This window comes from Helicoverpa armigera, chromosome 20 (assembly GCF_030705265.1).
Source record: "Helicoverpa armigera isolate CAAS_96S chromosome 20, ASM3070526v1, whole genome shotgun sequence".
In the NCBI taxonomy this organism is placed as follows: Eukaryota; Metazoa; Arthropoda; class Insecta; order Lepidoptera; family Noctuidae; genus Helicoverpa; species Helicoverpa armigera.
In genome coordinates, this window is record NC_087139.1 from 2344657 (window position 1) to 2363697 (window position 19041).

A 19041-nucleotide genomic window follows, 5' to 3' on the forward strand; every position below is an offset into this window, starting at 1 on the left:
ATCGAGCTTAGTTTTATGAATGGTTGGGTTCGCTCTCGCGGGGCCGGCGGGTCCCCCCACCCCGTGGCCCGCCCCTCTGACACCTGGAGCCAGGAGGTAAGGCACCAATTTCACCAGCTGATTTGTGACATGATCATTAGTCGAGCGATTAACTGAAATGGCGGTGATGCGAGTGTATCATTAAAATTGACTTTTATTTATCTTTGTTAATTTACTACCCATTACACGGAGCATCGGAATTGCGAAGTAATTTCTAGATTGTGTGTTAACTTACCTGCCTGTAAATCACTGGTAATTGTGTTACATTAGCGCCGAATGTAGTCCGAAAATAAACTCGGAAATTAAAGCTCTTGGATTCTAATTCTGTTTGGGTTTTGCTAAGATTATCTGCGGAAACCAGATGAGATATTTAGGAAATCATCCGGAAAAGTTAAACAATTTAGTGATGTTTATTATGTACATATTGATTCGTTGTTATTGTAGAAGTTGTTTAATAAATATTTTAAGAATAATTTAGATATAAACTATGAAACTTTGGCAATTAGTGTGACTGACTAGCTGAATTGACATAGGCATCATGAAGTGAAAACAGTTTTGGTTAATGTAGTCTTCCGCCCAAATCATCAATCTTAGATCGGAACCATCAAACTGAATCTCTGAATCAGTAAAATGGTGTCCAAAAATTATTCTGTAATAATATTCTCCCCACCTCTCGGCCAAAACTTATAAAGAAAACGTAAGCAGCGACAAACATATTTGAAATATCATGAATTTAATTCCTTTTGCTCCAACAAGGATCCTCACTTGAAGCAGTGACCCTGAGCGTCACGTGACAATTCTTACACGCGCTCACTGCTTCCACATTCATGATCCTTTTGATATACCTACACCGGCGCGGCGGGTGCATTTCCTCATAGGTATGTACCTTGAACATTGTTAGGAGAATATAGGAAAAGGTTCCTTGGCGTAAATGTGTGTTGTAAATGTGGAATAATCTTTAAAAAATACAATATAGGTATAAGAAGAATAATAATTTGATGCTTGCTTTTGGGTAAAAAAACCCGTATGTTTTGAATTTCTTCGAGTAATTGATGATTAGAATTAGAACATCCTGTAGCTATAAGGAAAATTTTATAGGTAATGTTTGTTAATTACTTTAAAGTAAAAAGAGCTTTTGTGTATTTCTTTATACAGAGGAATTAATGCATCGAATTTAGGGCACTCGGATTCTTTTTTCTGAAGGTCATGCTGACGAAATCAAACACACTTGTCGAGTGACAGGTGACACTTGACAGGATTAACTCACAATATTGCTTTGCACAACTTTTAAGTTTACCTATCTACAGTGTAAACAAATATATTTTATAATATTGTACTAAGAGAGTCTTTCCTGACACCCGACACTCTACTGTCCTTCCTTTAATCATATAAGAGGCATCGAGCTAATTACCACCCACACAGATTTACAGATATGCTAAGTACCTCGTCTCACAGAGGTTCGTACAAAGCCAACCAACCTTTGCCACCTAAGTATCAAGATTTCATCTTGTCTTGTAGAGCACGTAAAGCTCTTTCAGGCGTATACCTGGAGCCTCCTTGGATACACGGAAAGGTATACGGCAGTTGACAACCAGTCATATTCGATACTTTTATTGAACTGTCAAAAACAGTTATTGTCTATGCGGTTTGTATGAAAATGTAAACTATGACGTCAAACTTTCGCATCAAGCTGAAGGCATACAATATGAAAACAATTATTTTAATTTGAAAGTGATATTATTTTAAGATTCTTTATTAAATAGAGGGTGTTTATTTACATAGATATTAACAATACATATTTACAATAAAAATCAAAAACTATCCTAGTAAAACAAACAACTAAAAAGCGTCAAAAAATTCGTCCCCATCGCTGTCAACTGTGAGCGTGCCCAAGAGGCTGGCAGCATTACCTCGTTGGATCGCCATGCTGATTCTTTATTAAATGATTCTCAAAATAATAACGGATTTTTCAGACTTAGTCAACTACTCAATTCCCTCAGAATATATCTGTATATGTAATAATATCTGGTTTGCCTTTGTGATTGATTGAAAGTCGTCCGGAACACAATATTCTACATTTCTCAAGATACAAAAGTAGTTAACATGCATCAGTATAGACAATAAATTATCGACTGTATTCAGAAGGTTAGAACAAGCCTTCCCATGGGCGTGATATCCTTGGAATAAAGAGTAAAATATTGGCCGTAAAACTGCTCTATTGTTTATAGCAATGTAAGGGAACGTTCATAACAGACGAAAAATGCGTCGAGCGTATTGTAAATGTATGATCGACGCACTAATGCCTTATCTGTCAGGTGTGAATGATTGAATGTCTTATCGTATATTTATCTGTTTTGGCGTGTCGCAACCGATACGCGACGCATTTTCCGTCAGGTATATTAAACTTCCTTAAAGCGATTGACTTCCATGTCCAGCATATTAAATTTCTTTTATCTCTTGGATGAGTGATTACACACAAACCAACTTGTGCACATGTATGACATTGCATAATACCATTTTTTTTTCAATGAAAGCTTGTGAATGGATATTGTAATTGTACACAAATCTGCCCTAAACTTACCTAACTATGCAGGTTTCTGGTTGGAGCAAAACATAAAAATAACATTGCTTTGTTTTTAAGTAAACCTGACTGATAAATCGGTTTTATAATACAAAACCATAACAAATACCCAACATTCATTTCTGTACCCACAAGCTACGTTTATCCTTTTAAAACCTCGAACAACCAAGCCATACGTAAACGTGTCATTTATAAAGCGCAGAGTTACAAATGCGCTCATTATAACTAAGAAATGTGCAGCGCTGGCAAAACTGGCTGTTTTAACAAAAAAGCGCTGTTTTTGCTTTAAAATAAATCAAGCGAAACGTGCTCTATGCAGCTGGGTCAACGACCTCAGTGGTTGGAGGACGACGATATTGTAATAGATTTATAATCTAGTTTATGCTTTCGGTTTGTGCTCGTAAATATTAGAGAAAGAGCAACGATTTCACAGAAAATAAAGGCTATTATTGTTGTACAGAACTGCATTTATGACATTATTAATTTCACAAAGGGCCGCAGAATAAAACGTAAAAGAAACTTTTTCCAAAAACGGACCTTTGTATTCGAATTTTATTTCGTATTCATAATTTGAAATGTAAAATGCTTGGGCATTCTGACACACAAATTTTGAAATTGCAAAGCGTAGATACAGGCCGAAAGAAAAGGCATTAAGATTGATATTGGCTACTATTTTTTTTGGTAAATAAAGATAGTAGATAATATACGATCATCCGATTTCCAACGAAAATGGCAACGATAGGAGCACAAACAAATTAAGAAGCGCTGACGATCATTGTTTCCGAAAACTGCCGAAGTTTCCCGAACGTTTCCGAGCAGGAAGGGACTTATCCAACTTATGCATGATGTATGACAATAAAATATCACTGCAAGGTCGGCCACATAAAATGATGAAAGCACTCCACTTTTGTAGACATGCATTATGTATTTGTAACTAGTAAAAAAATATTATTATTAAATGACTGCGCTAAATAATAACTAATATAACTTTTTGGGAAGACGGTTAAAAAATAAACTATAGAACGACAAAAAAAAGACCGCAATTTTGTTTTTTTTTACATTTTTACATGTTATAGACGAAATAATAAACGTACTTTTAAACTAACTAAAACAGTATTATTTTGACATCCTTATAATCATTTTTCAAAACTAAACACTGATTTATAACCTTAAACACTGGTTTCACCGAACAAAGCGTAGATAAAGGACCCTTGTCATAAGGGTCACCTCACATTTTTGCCACTTAAGAATTTAGCCCGAAACCCATTAAAATGTGACCAAAGGACATTAAAGTTCGTACTAAACGAGGACAGTGTTTGACAAATTTAATCATGCTGATGTAACGACATTACCGCTCTTAGTGTTAGTGTAAATGGCTGTTGAACAAGACACGTTAGTGAGGATGTATGTAGAATATATGTGTCTGTGAAGGACAGCTTACATTGGCTAGATATTTTATTCGGTTCTTGAAGTTAATATTATAACAATAAAAGTGAAATACTAACAAACCTATTAGATTAGACCTGTGCCTAAAAGAGGGACGATAAAAAAGCTGATGATGATGCGATGATGAAATGTTAAATTATGGACGACAGAGTATTATTGAAGATTAAAACATCTAATTTAAAACATAGGTTTTTTTTATCACGATGCGGGAAGTAGTTCTTTAGAGTCTTGGGTGAAATTGCTGGCATATAAGCATATAAGTACATTGGTGGAAGGAGATCGAGAAATGATTGATGGGTGCTACAAAAGATGATAGATATGACAGGATAGAGAAGATACTGAGATGAAAGGGTCGCAAAGACGTATATACTGTTGGTGACAATATACATTATGCTTCTATGGTAAATAAATTAGGATAGAGCGATGGGCTACTGATTATAATTTTTTAACGTTCCTAACTCATGTTACATAAGATCTTATTTCCTTTGTAGAAGAATCAATGCATTGTATAAAGCTTGACTTTGTGCAAATGCTTAACGAAATGAAGGTCGCGGTTACGAATACAAGTAACAAAATATTGATCAAGTGACCAATGAGATTTTTGTCATGAATATTGAAGCTTCTACAAAAAACCCAGTTTATCCATAAATTCAATATGTAGGTCATTTCAAAAAAATCTTTCATAAAGGTCAAAATATAACCTAGATATTCGAGATCAGTTGGTGTAACTACTGACGCCATTATTCACTATGAATAGAATAAAACGCGACAAACCATAGTTCCTATTCGGAAGGCTCACATGTTTTGATGGCAGAATTCCAACTGTATACATGTGTAGTACAAGCCTTAAGCATAGCTACAATACAAATAGTGCCAACAGTAGACTAGAGCTGTGTTTCTCAAACTTTTTGTATACATGAACCCTCTTTAGTTAAAAAATTCTGACAAAATCCAAATACTTCACAATCATTAACAGTAAAATTGTAATAAACAGTCACAAATAAGGTATTTACTTTCCTTAAACCAATTTCAAGTGTTGCTCAATGAACCCTATGGGTTCATGAAAGTTTGAGAAGCACTGGTTTAGAAAATACCAGGTCTTGTTCTAGATTTCGCGCAAATAAATATATAATTTGACTGCTTCGTCGGAGTGATTGCAAGTGCAAACGCTTAGGATTGGTCTGAAATTAGATTCTTGACTCCAGAAAAATGATTTTCAAATGTTACTTGTGGGATAAATACACTCTTTTGCAAAAAAAACGGGCACCTATGCGAAATCTTAGTTTTAAGGACTTTACGTGTATTTCAAATGGTTTTAATGATTGTAGTATGTTTCTAGCATCAAAAGAGTTAGCCGAGCATGCGTGAGAGTGTATTCTAAATTTGAATTTTGTACAATTGCTAAGAAATTGGTTAAACCTTGTTTTGGACTAATTGCTGGCAGAAAGTTCGTCGGTGCTTTGAAAAGTTTTTGAAGTGATTTTCAGGAAAATGATAATGCAGTTTTAATTAATGATTAATGTAATTCTTTGTTAGATCAAAAAATTTTTGAAAAACTATGCGTATCTGATAAAATTTTCACCTGCTCTAAATGGGCTATACTGATGATTGATGGCAATGTTAAGAGTTTCGATATTTTAGTGTAAAGCGTTCTATTGTTTAGATATTGTACCCACGTGTTTTAAAATATCGCTTTTTCATAAATAAACACTATTTAGAAGAGTATCAGTACCTTTGGCTGCGACAAAACAAAATTAAAGTAAGCAGTCACAATACGTCTCCTATCGGACTTTGACATTTAAAAAATACCAAATTTTGTGATAAATGTTAAAATTAACCACATGAAAAATGATGAGGAGGGTTAAAGCTATCTAAAAAGTCAAATTATTGCCTCGTTGAAGCTCTCGATAACTCCATAGGTATCGGGTTACTAAACAACGATTTAGCTGAAAGGGAGTCAAGAATTCAAAATTATTGGCCAAACGTATGTTTCTTAAGAAATGAGCAGCTAGCCAATTATTGTTATGATTTAAGCAGGAAAGTGCTGCAGATGCCAGAAAATCTCGGTTTAGGCAAGTTTATTTAATAAAATATCCGTGGGATGAAAACACGCTATTTGAACGCTCTGACTCATAGATCTTCAGAGGTCTACGGAGTTTCCCAAGAGACGAGGTTGTTTAAAAATCAGTAATTACGAGACCTTAAGACCTCGTGCTCACAGTCAATGCGCTATTTTCTGTATTTTGTAGAATTTCAAGACTTTTAAAAATGTCAAAGTCCGATAGGAGACGGTTTGTGATCGGCACTGCTTACTTTAATTTTGTTTTGTCGCAGCAAAAGGTACTGATACTCTTCTAAATAGTGTTTATTTATGAAAAAGCGATATTTTAAAACACGTGGTTACAATATCTAAACAATAGAACGCTTTACACTAAAATACCGAAACTCTTAACACTGCCATCAATCATCAGTATAGCCCATTTAGAGCAGGTGAAAATTTTATCAGATACGCATAGTTTTTCAAAAATTTTTTGATCTAACAAAAAAGTACATTAATCATTAATTAAAACTGCATTATCATTTTCCTGAAAATCACTTCAAAAACTTTTCTAAACACCGACGAACTTTCTGCCAGCAATTAGTCCAAAACAAGGTTTAACCAATTTCTTAGCAATTGTACAAAATTCAAATTTAGAATACACTCTCACGCATGCTCGGCTAACTCTTTTGATGCTAGAAACATACTACAATCATTAAAACCCTTTGAAATACACGTAAAGTCCTTAAAACTAAGATTTCGCATAGGTGCCCGTTTTTTTTGCAAAAGAGTTTATTTTATTGGTAGTCTACGGTCTACTACTGAAACGTTACACAATTTTAAGGACTGCTCAAATATATATTATCCACACTTACTAAAATTGCTGCAGAAACACTTTTCAGTAATTTACTTTAAGTTGAGTCGCATTTGAGTGTTTCAAGGTAAGTGTGTCAAACTTTGAAAAATAATTAATCAAGGAAGAGGTGGAGGTATCACTTACTTACATATATTTTTTTAGGTATTTATAAATGTTAATATAACTCACCATGATCATCTTTGTAGCGTCGGCATAAGGAAAACATTGTGCTCAGCGATCGTGGACCTGAAACCAAACATATTCTTTCAAAATAGTCCCAAGCAGGATGAGGCGCTCTGCAATATAGTTTAGTAGAATTGGCATAGAATCTGACACTCAAAAATAGTCTGAAATCTATACTAAAATATATTTACACTCTGTATTTTATGTCACAGTCAAATGTGTATGAATCCTATTTTGTAAAGTCTGAGAGTCTACAACTCAAACGAAAGCTAACCGCACTGAACTACTTCGTGCCTTGAAATATAATTGAGAGCTATTGATCATTCATTTAAATTCACAATTTAATAAACCTAATCAAATCAGAATATGAATCGGCTTACAAAACAAAGTTGATATTACTCGCTTCATTGAAAACTAAAAAGTTTAATTCAAAAATATGTTTTGATTAAAATATTACGTTTGAAAGCAGCAAGTGATTTCATTCACTTAATCTTTTTACGTAATTTATGGCTGCACCCTCATGTAAAATATTTTGGTTGGCACGATAAATATTATTACAGGGGTGCATTGAACGCGCGTCGTCTGCATTCTGTAAGGTCACAAACCAATTATTTATTGCCTAGAGAATTAATACAGTCCTCGGTTACGTCAACACGCATTAATAATAACTTATGTTTAAGTTACATATATAGTCCCTCTGATCATAATAAGTAACTCCGTTAAAAAAATTAAATTATTCCGCATCAGTGAAAAAACTTGAAAATGAATACCCATTAAAAAATACCGACCCAATACAAAAAGCTACCAACAAAGCACTCTGTAAATTATATTAATTTCATTTCCCAAATTTTCCCACAACAGCACGTAGAATTAAATAAATTAGAGCGTATTTTTTTGTTATTTTCGCCCAGTAACAAAACAAAAGGGTAAATGTTGGCATAATGAAGGGGATTGTCGTGTAATAGCGTCCCCCATTTTACCCTGTCTGATGTTACAACCTCCATATATTTTATCTCCCCCCATTCTTTCTACTCGATTGGGCTACGGTCGCGCTACGCCGCGTAGCACGGTCGTAGCGCTAACGTAGCCAGCGCGTAGCAATTGATTTTACGCGAGTATTTTTCGTATAGATGAATTTATGAGCAACGCTCATGTAATTTATTTGATGAAAAGGCTTCGAAAATACTTTTATATAAATTTGAGGATATTTACTGTAAGAAAAGTGTACAAAATGTATCACTATTAAGCAAAACAAAACGACAGTATCAATCCTTTTATCCGTATTTACACGAAAATCCCTCTTAGTTGGTGGGCAAATAATTCACGTTACATATATTATGTAGTTAGACAGACGATCAGGGGCGGCGAAGCTTTGAACGTATTCGTGCCAAATAAACATTATGTGTGACTGTGAACTTGGAGAGAAAACAACATACCTTAGTACAATATTTAATAATATTTTACGTTTATTTTGAAGAAAAGCAACGTCTCACGTTGTGTATACAATTGAGTGAGGTAATTTACTTGTAAAGCTTTGTCATTAAATATGTTAATAGTACCTTACGTTGAGTAATGTCACTTGATACCTATTTCTGTGACTTCAAATCATTATCCTATCTTGGATAGATAGATCTAAATATATAAAACTCAAAGGTGACTGACTGACTGACTGACATAGTGATCTATCAACGCACAGCTGAAACCACTGGACGGATCGGGCTGAAATTTGGCATGCAGGTAGATGTTATGACGTAGGCATCCGCTAAGAAAGGATTTTGATCAATTCTACCCCCAAGGGGATAAAATAGGGGATGAAAGTTTGTATGAAACTTTGTCAATTTTAAACCGATCGGACTGAGACTTTGCATGCATAAAACTACTATGGCATAGGCAACCCTTAAGAAAGGATTTTGATAAATTCCATCCCTAAGGGGATAAAATAGGGGATGAAAGTTTGTATACATCTTCTTAGATTTTATGACGAAGTCCTGATGACGAATCAGAATTTTATGATGACGTTCGCTTAAATACGATTTTGATTAATTCAACCCCCATTCAACCCCCACGGGTGATAAAATAAGGGATGATGAAGGATGTAAAATGTATTAGTTTGAACCTATCAGTACGTAATGCGACTGCTAATTGCTAATCCTAATTATACTGTCACGTGAAAGAATGCTCCCACGGGATAAGTAGTATTTTGACGATTCTATATTGCCCACGCAGACGAAGTTGCGGGCAACAGCTAGTATATTATATAGACTCGGTAAGTCAATAAAATCTGAAGTAATATGATGTTTTTATTTACATAGAGGTTATCGGTAATGACTCAACGGTGATTTAACGAAACAAAAACTCGCCGTGTCATATTAACTTCTAGGTTTTTTCCTGCGATTTCACACACATCCCGTGAGAACTACTGCCCGAACTGGGATAAAATATAAATAACCTATGTTACTCGGGAAGAGTGTAGTTTTGTCAACAGTGAGAAAATTTTTCGAATCAGTTTGGTAGCTTTGAAGCATTTAGGGTACAAACAAAAAACAGAAAAATATTTCGTCTTTAATAAATTAGTGTAGATAAATTAACCATAACAAAAATCACCATAATTGACAGACCCCATAGACCACACGAGCAATGATAATCAATGCCCCGCGACACCCTGACCCCCCCTCCCCCTCCCACTCCCCGCAGAGATTGAACCGACTTAATTCAGTTAATTTTACGCGTAATGAGCTCGCTCCGAGACAATCGCGCTCAATTATCACTAAACCATATATTTAATTATTGTGTTACCTGTGTATAGTGTATTTTAAGAGTTTTTATCTTTATTTTATGGGTCTTTTGGACATAATTCACGCCAATCCCATCGTAAAGGTAAGTTTTGAATGCTAGCTGCCGACTGCAACTGCCTCAACTGCACGAAGTTTGGGTTAGCAGCAGTGAGGGAGTGTCAGACTCTTACTGACTAAAAACCGTCGTGTTCCGTCATAGGCCTTTTATGTGCCAGGGCCGCGGTATCTCTTTCGAACAACCCGCAGCCCCGGCAGGCCTTGGCCCTGCTGGGCCCCGCTCATCATCATCTCCCGAGCGCTTTCCCAACTATGTTGGGGTCGGCTTCCAGTCTATCCGGATTCAGCTGAGTACCAGTGTTTTACAAGGAGCGACTGCCTATCTGACCTCCTCAATCCAGTTACCCGGGCAACCCAATACCCCTTGGATAGATTGGTGTCAGACTTACTGGCTTCTGACTACCCGTAACGACTAGTTTGTATGTATTTACATGAAACCGTCAGATGTCTTACATCTGACATCGCTATCTGACAGCGACTGCCGATATCGATACTGATGTCAGATGTGAGATATTCGACAGCAACTGCAGTCAGCAGCAAGAATTCCAAACATAATCAAAGCTAATCTTAAAATAAATAACGTTTTTAGTTTGCAATGTAGTTATCTAGCACTGATTAGGCAATGAGGTATTGTTTAGCTGTGCTTACTTCGGTTGATAGAGTGTCTGTAGGTAAAGGTGCTTTGAAACCCCTTTCATGTTTCGTTTAAGGCGCAGACTAACTAAAACTAAACTATCAGTTTTTAGTTTAGTTTGAGGGTATCTTAAATCCAATCAATGTTTTTAGCCAGCCGCTACCTGATCTACGCAATTAATTTTGAAAATTAATTTTACCAAAATGAAACTGTGTTTTGTTTAAGGACCGCAGACTACAAAACTGAGGTATCGGCCGATAGTTTATTTTGAATCTGTTTAGTCAATACCTGATCTAAGAAATGAATTTTATTTTATTTAGAGATTACTGAGGCTGTTATTTCTGAGGGTTTACTGGTCATATGGCTATAATTTTTGAGGAAGTAATTCCTTCAGGGCGCGGGTGAAACCGTAAGATTCTTACATAAATTAACTTATTTCATACAACTAGAAAGTCTGATAACCAGTTACACCAAGGAGTGTATTCAGTAACTGGGTCGTAGAGGTCAGATAATGTCGACAGTCACCTAACTAAATGGAATATCCAGTTTAACTGAAATCCGACCTCGGCATGGTTAACATAAGACTATTGGAGGATAACATATCCATTGAACCGCGTCTTTTTACAAATGATAAAAGTTACATGTCATGTAGACTATATGTATGTATACCATGAAATATGTTTGTCCGACAATAGGTATATTTCCATATTATTATGCTGCAACATAATTGTGCTGACCATAATCAACGCTGTGGTTCGTCCCACCGCAAACCGAAGGACTTAAGTGATGGGACAATAGAATGAAAAGTTCTTTCAGTAGTACCGTGATATTACGTATAATTTATGAAAATTACTAATATCTTCAATTTGTAAGTGAGAATCTGTACGGCTACATGTAATTTTATCCAAATCAATACAGTAATTCTATAAACCAAAAAAGAGATTAAACGAATATTGATTTAAAATGTATTTTATACATCTTCTTTATTAATATTTATTTCATTCTTTTATTATATTTAATTTATAACGGGTGATTTTTTAAGAGGTATAGGATTTGATTTTCAAAAAAAGCACAAAAAACTTGAAAAATTTGATGAAATATTTATTGGAATCGATGGAACGATCAATATAATTTAATTTTTGAAGATGATTTCATGAAAATGCTGGCCGCGGCTCCGGTTTAGATGGCCCATTCGCAAGGCCCAATTTCGGCACTCTCTCCAACATATCAGCCGGTATATTACGAATAAATGCTTCAATATTGGCTCCCAGTGCGGCAATCGTTGCTGGCTCCACAAGAAATAGTCCAAAGGCGTTAGATCACACGATCTAGGCGGCCAATTGACGAGCCCAAAACTTGAGTTAAACTGTTCACCGAAGCCTGCTCTCAATTAGGCCATTGTTTCGCGTGCCGTGTGGCATGTGGCACCGTCTTGTTGGTACCACATGTCAGGCATGTCCAATTCTTCCATTTTGGACAAAAAAAAATCGCCAATTATCACACGGTAACGCCCGCCATTCACAGTAACGTTTCGGCCATTGTCGTCTTTGATAGTAAAATTCAATAATTTGCAAGCGTTGTTCGTTCGTAAGTTGATTCATGGTTAAATTATAGACCATACTGAACAAGTTTCACAATGACACAAGACACGATTCACGCGTGATCTACCAAAAACAGTGTTGCCAAAAAGATACCAGCAAAAAAATCACCCTTTATAACATTGATTTTTGCGATATCAATATAAGAGTACATTAGCCGCGGACTGACCTGCTTTCGTGACATACTTGTAACCTTTTATGTTTAATGACCTTTAGTGTTTAATCATTTTCTTTTATTAATAATTATAGCAAATTTGGATGGCTCATTAAATAGGTAAGTAATATGTTGCAGCATAATTAATTGTTTGTGAATATTTTAGATGCATAATTATTAAAATTCTTTGATAGGTACACGCCTACTTTTACATAAATTAGAAAATATAAAAAAGAATAATTTGCCAGTAAGCGTTTAGTTATTTTTATATTCAAATGTATATAATAACTATTACATAAGTGTTATTTATTAAATAAAAAATTACTGAATGCCTGAATTATTAAATAAATAATCATTTTAATTGTTGGTAAACTTTTAAATAATGTATCCAAGAATCTATTTAATAATGTTTTTTCTTGTACATAATCGTATAGATGTACGTACGTCAATAAATATTTGATAAGCAAAACCAGTTCTTTTAATTTAATAATTGCCTACATTAAAAAGAAATGTAATCTACAATACAGAAGTTTGAATAACAGAACACTCATTAAAATATTTAAAACCTGCTCCAATAAAAGCTATTATACTTACTCATAATAAGCTCATTCGTTCGTAAAAGAATTTAATTAAAAGCCAATAAAAAGAAAAAAAACTAAAGCAAAGCGTCTACAAAAATTCTCATTATATTAAAGTAACGCGAACATAATATATTTACGTCAAACAATTCTTTATAGAACGTGAGGTACGAACCTTTTTGGGGTCTATACGCTTCGTCGGCCGAGTCCGTAGCAACCCATTATCATGCACACAAAATTAAAAAAAAGTTCTGTCAAATAAAGGTGATTGTTTGAACTGTGTAGCACAGCACTATTTTATAAAAAAGTTCACATGTGTGAAGTGAATTTGTGGGGCGGAAGCGAGCGGTAGCGTCGGCGCGTAAGGACTAACTGGCGCCCGACTGGGCCCGGGGCTGCCAGCCAATACAATTGAAATTAAATTCCCCGACAATGCGAGTAAGTGGTCGGGAATTTTCATTGAAAAAGCTTATTAGTGTTTCGTATAAAAGACTTGGATATGTAAGGAAATTGCTTAGAAAAGTGCTGGTACTTAATTTGTAATGCGATGGGAGTTTTGATGGATTTGTTTGCAGTTTTAGATGAAGGGTCTTAATGTTGGAATATCTGTATATGTATGGAGCCTGCACATAACTTTTGTCAGTATTTGATTTTACAAATATTCTTGTACTCACTATTACAAAAAAAGACACTATTAATTGCAACATTTTTTTTTATCTAAAGTTCATCTCACATGCATATTGCATATACAAAAACAGTAGCATTAAAACCATCTAATATTAATTTCACCTGGATTAAAAAACCACCAATATTATTTCCAGATACCCCACATCAAAGCAAACTCCTCGCAGCTGGCAACACCACAACGGTTCGGGGTACTTCGACGGCAGTCGGATCGACAGGCATCGAGTCTCGCAACTCACACTAGGACGAATGCGTTCACTGAATTTTGATGCTATCCCAATGAAAAATGCAGCAGAGATGACGTTATTGCATTTATATTATATGCAGCCTCCATGACACCCTCGTATCTTGGTATAACGACGCCTGGGATGCTGGGAATAGCTTGCTCACTCCCTCACGAACTGTGTGTTATTAAAAATTAAACTTTTCATTTTGTTCGCGTTTACGATCCATGATTTAAGAGTGAGAATTCATTTGTTTTACCTTAATTGGGGTTCTTGATGGGTGTAAAGTTGTTTTTGATTAAGATTTGTGATGAATGGTGTGAATTTAATTCTGTTAATCTAGGAACGCTGAGGGATTAAATATTATAAGTAGTTGTAGAGTTTTTTTTTTTACCTAGATTCCATTTAACTGAAGGTATACCTATAAATATACTACCGGCATTTGTTTCGCACGAGAAGCGAACTACGTTCAATTGCTCACCCACTGCACCAAGAGTACTTTAATGCTCAACACACTACAACAGTTATTTTCTTCTTTTAATCGCCTTCCAAAAAGACTTTCCCAATAGATACTGTAATTTGTAGCCTAATTCCTATTACTCGCCTTGCAGAGAAGTTTAGTCTCAACTAGCTTCCAACATCGAATTTACTCGCGTCCCGTGGTAAGATAATCACTCCATGCACCTGGATAAAAAGTAGCCTTCCTGGATAAATGGGCTATCTAACACCGAATAATTTTTCAAATTAGTACTTGGTCAGCATGGTTAAGAAAACAAACACTTCAGATTTGTCGTATGAAATACAGTGTAGATATTAGAAGTACAAAATAAATGAATGCTACACAGTTTAGGTATTGTAGGTGACCAGGCGACACTGAACTGTGTTAGCATAGAGCTCTGTGTTCTAGCGGACATAGTTACGTGAGCGACCGGGCTAGTGGCACAGATGTACAAGTGCTGAATGTGACACTTACTTAGGTAGTTTTTTGAAGGAGCAAAAGACCAAGAAAATAAACTTATTTGCAAATATTGATCGGTTGTGTACCAAAGGATTGAATAAAACAGAGGGGTTTGTTATATTGTAACGGTTAAATTTAAACAAAAAATATGTAATTTGAATTTATGAGTAGTTGTCACGAAAATCGTAAAGCTTGTCATCCAATACTTCCTTAGAAATATGACCAATTTCCTATTTACAAAACCCGAAAAAAACGAACAGCTTAGATTTATCTATGTTATTTATAACACCAATTTTAATAGAGACTAATTATGAAATGTTTCACCTATATACTTTGCACACCCTGATAAAGCTAAGCATAGCAAGCATTCTTCAATAAATGGGCTATTTACCACTTCTTTTTTGTTTTATAAATCCTCTGAAATGTCACATCCAGTTACACCACATCTGCGCAGTCAAACTTCACAATAGCGGGGTCCAACGTAAATAGTCGGACAGTCTGTATTCACGGTGACAGCTGAAAATCAAGCGGATTACATACTCTTAATTAATATGGCCCACGTTCGCCGCGGTGAATATCCTTATTAACGTGCAAAATGCAGTGAAAGCGCAATCAAATGAGTTTGTTAGGCTAGTTCGTGGCCGGTTGCGTTTAAATACATGTAATTTATGCTTTATGTTTTGCGTTTTGCTAGTTTTATGTTGATTTACAAAGTTTTAGTGTGGTTTTAGAATATTGAAACACTAGTTGCCGCTTGTGGTTTTGTCTGCATCCCACAGAAACTTCTCTTTGCATGAAGATTCTCATTTCAGAAGAATTCTCGATAGGTATATTGGGTAACTATCTAAAATTGAAAAAAATAACAAAATGGATCCTGAGATCCTGAGGTCAGAAGATTACTCAAGAAGATCCGATTTGTAAAAATCGCACTCAGTACTTGCTTAGAAACAAATAAATTATAGATTTTACAATATTCCCATGAAAATTAATATTGTGTTTCTCAAAAGTCTTTCCAAACAAACATAATAAACCTAAAACATCTCCATTAAAGACGGGGACATAGATAAAAGTTCTCGAAAATAAATCCTTACAGGAAACTAGGGCAAACCAAACCGTGAGCTGTGGCCGTAGTTTGTCGCTAACTGAAATCGATGAACCTTCCCAACTTTTATTGGAAAAGATCCTTTTTGGGGAACTAAGACATTGATAAGGGGAATACCACCCTGAGATAATCTTTCTAATTCCAACCCTCGTTACTGGTATATTTAACTAGGCTGCCGTTTCCACCCGTGTCTCATGGGAACTTCTTTCGTAACATAGATAAAATTAGACCTATATGTTGTCTGATATATAGGCTATATTACTGCCAAGTTTCACCAAAATCCCTCCAGTACTTTTTGTGTGAAAGAGCAACAAACATCAACGCATCGAACTTTCCCGTTAACACACGAGTAATTTTTGTTCCTAACAAATGAAACAATAAAGGTAGGGGCCAGAATGTGCATACAACGTTAGTCAAAGTCAAAGTTCCAATTCCGATAAATGCTCACACATGTAACACAGAGTCAAATACCTCTAGAACCTGTAAACTATTTCCACGTGGCTGTGAGGAGCAAATGGATAAAACGAAGCCCATATAATATCTGATATATTAGCTATATGACTGCCAAGTTTCATCCTAATCCATTCAATAGTTTTTGCGTGAAAGAGGAACAAACGTCCCTTTAACACACGAGTAATTTTTGTTCCTAACAAATAAAACAATAGAAAGTAGAATGTGCAGTGCATACAGCGTTAGTCAAAGTCAAAGTTCCAATTCCGATAAAATGCTTACACATGTAACAGAGTCAAATACCTCTAGAACCTGTAAACTATTTCCACGTGGCTGTGAGGCAATTCAATTAGTGTCACTACTGGTATTACTAGCTCCAGCTCGAACAACTGACAATGACTGAGTTAGCAATTATTAATTGTTGTTTTATTGTTAACTAGCTGTTCTAGAGGGAACTATTTATTGGTGTGGGATAGAATGTGGCGTATGTGCTTTGTCAGGGTTTGGACGATATGTGTAGTACCAAATTAAAATATCGTTTCGGTTGTTTTTGGGTGTAAGCGCGATAGACAGCCAGAGTTTCTTTCACATTTGTAATATTATTTACAAAATAAACGTTATACATATAGACAGACGACAAACATACAGGCGAAAAGAAAAACATAATTATGTTAATACATCTCGAGAAAACCTGGTCTATAAAGTCTGAAATCACCCGTATTGAGCAAGCGTGGTGATTAACGCTCAATCCTTCTCCGTGTGAGAGGAGGCCTGTGCCTAGCAGTGGAACGATAAAAAGCCTGATGATGACGTTGTATATTGTGTTCTACGGTAATCGGAATCTAGACTCATGTTATAATTTTTTTTAAATATCTTCCAGTCTCTATCAGTTATTTTCTCTAACAATGATTACCACTTTTACCTAGATGTTTAACCAACACTAGTTAGTAAACTCTTACGTATAGTCAGGCCAGTGTTGAACTTAGCCTAGACTAAAGCAATCTAGAATCTAGTCAGGCTGGATTACAATAATTATGAAGGCTGCCGTGACCGATATTGTAAAACTATGCGACTGTGGCCTAGTATTAAGGACATCTTATATCTTTAAGCTTTGTATTTCCTTATAGGGTAGGCAGTGACCTGTATTATATTATTGCGAGTAGTTTCTGCCAGCGTTTTCACTCGCATCCCGTGGAAACTTCTGCACGAACCCGGATAAAAAGTAGCCTGTAGTCTTCCTCAATATATGGGCTATCTAACACTGAAATAACGATTTAAATCGGACGCTCGATTTGGGAAAATCCAATTAATTTCAGTCTTCGGCTTCGTAATATCTAGATTTTTTACCGCAATTTTTTGGTTAAAAACAATACTACAAAGCGTTACATGTTTTACTAAAAGATCATAAGTATGCAAATTGGCTTAATTTACATTGCATATGTTGTCAACATAAATTAAACTAAATAATACTATTCGATTTTTCCGACACATTTATTTCTAGCCAGTAAAAGAATGACATTTTATTTTCAAAATATTCTTGTAACTAGGAACATGCATTCATTTTCAACATTACCGCCTTTATGATTACGCTTCCTTTGAGGGTAGGTAGACATAACATAATACCACAGATATAATACCACTTCCCAAGTCTTATTTGAAATATGTACACGCAAAATCTTATCGCCAAGGTTTTTTATATAATATAAATAAGTAGGTACTTCAGAAGTACGCTTTAAAAATCTAATTTCCGATTGCGATAAGCCGATAATCGGCCGTAGTTCCAGAACGCTGTATTTGCTGAAGTGAATGTGTACTGAAGCTTTCAGTTTTGTTTACCATCACCAAACTTATGCCAACATAAGCCAACATCGTCCTTGACACTATTGAAAAGGTTTTTATTTACAACTTAAACAAGATTATTTGCTTTTGATAAAAAGTTTTTTAAACGTACTTACTTGACGTGTTTGTGTGTAAACAACAGCCTCCGAAACCACTAAGCTCGTTTAATAAAGATCGTAATAATGCATTATGAGTTAATAACTGCGCTGCACTCGGTACCTTCAGCTTAAGTGCACGCTCAATGTCGCATACACTTCAGCTCTAACAAGTTTATAATAACGCTCTCAGTAAAATCCCACCAACAACTACATTATAAATGAAAACTGTCCCACATATTAAAATATTTTTCAAAATTAAATACTGTAAAATTCCACCCCAATTCGTAGCCCACTCGTTATGCACTGGGAGGTACTCAAAAACCGTCAAATACGATGAGACGACCTCCTCTACCGGGTATGATAACCGGCAGGCGGGCGTGTCTCACCGGCGACCCGGCGACCCGGTGACCGGGTGGGCTATGACCGCATGACCCGGTCACAGCCTGACCCGGTTACCGTGCAGCCGGGTATGCACCGCCCGCTCCCCGTTGCATTCCGCGATTGATTCTGCACAATATCAGACCACTCTTTTGTTATCGAAATGTGTGTCGAGGTAATGTACTAAGTCGGATATTGGACTTTTATGTAACGCGACATTCACTCATAGGATTTCGAGCAATCCTATGATTCTTGCAAAATCCTATATAGATATTGCCTTTTCTGGCACTTTGTATGAATTAATTAAGTATATGGACATAAAAATTACAACATGCTAGTAAATATATTG

The 19041-nt window shown here is 35.6% G+C and overlaps 1 protein-coding gene across 2 annotated transcripts in view; it reads right to left on the reverse strand.

Moving 5' to 3' along the window:
• The window catches only part of LOC110379545 (uncharacterized protein), a 69380-nt gene extending 56033 nt beyond the window's left edge, over positions 1 to 13347 (reverse strand). For both annotated transcript variants that reach the window (XM_064039839.1, XM_064039838.1), the window contains exons 1-2: positions 13135 to 13347; positions 7150 to 7206 (exon numbers count right to left, since the gene is read on the reverse strand). In XM_064039839.1, the coding sequence (XP_063895909.1) occupies positions 7150 to 7186 (37 nt within the window). In that variant the 5' untranslated portion in view covers positions 7187 to 7206; positions 13135 to 13347. The remainder of the gene's footprint in view (positions 1 to 7149; positions 7207 to 13134) is intronic.
• Positions 13348 to 19041: the final 5694 nt, after the last annotated feature.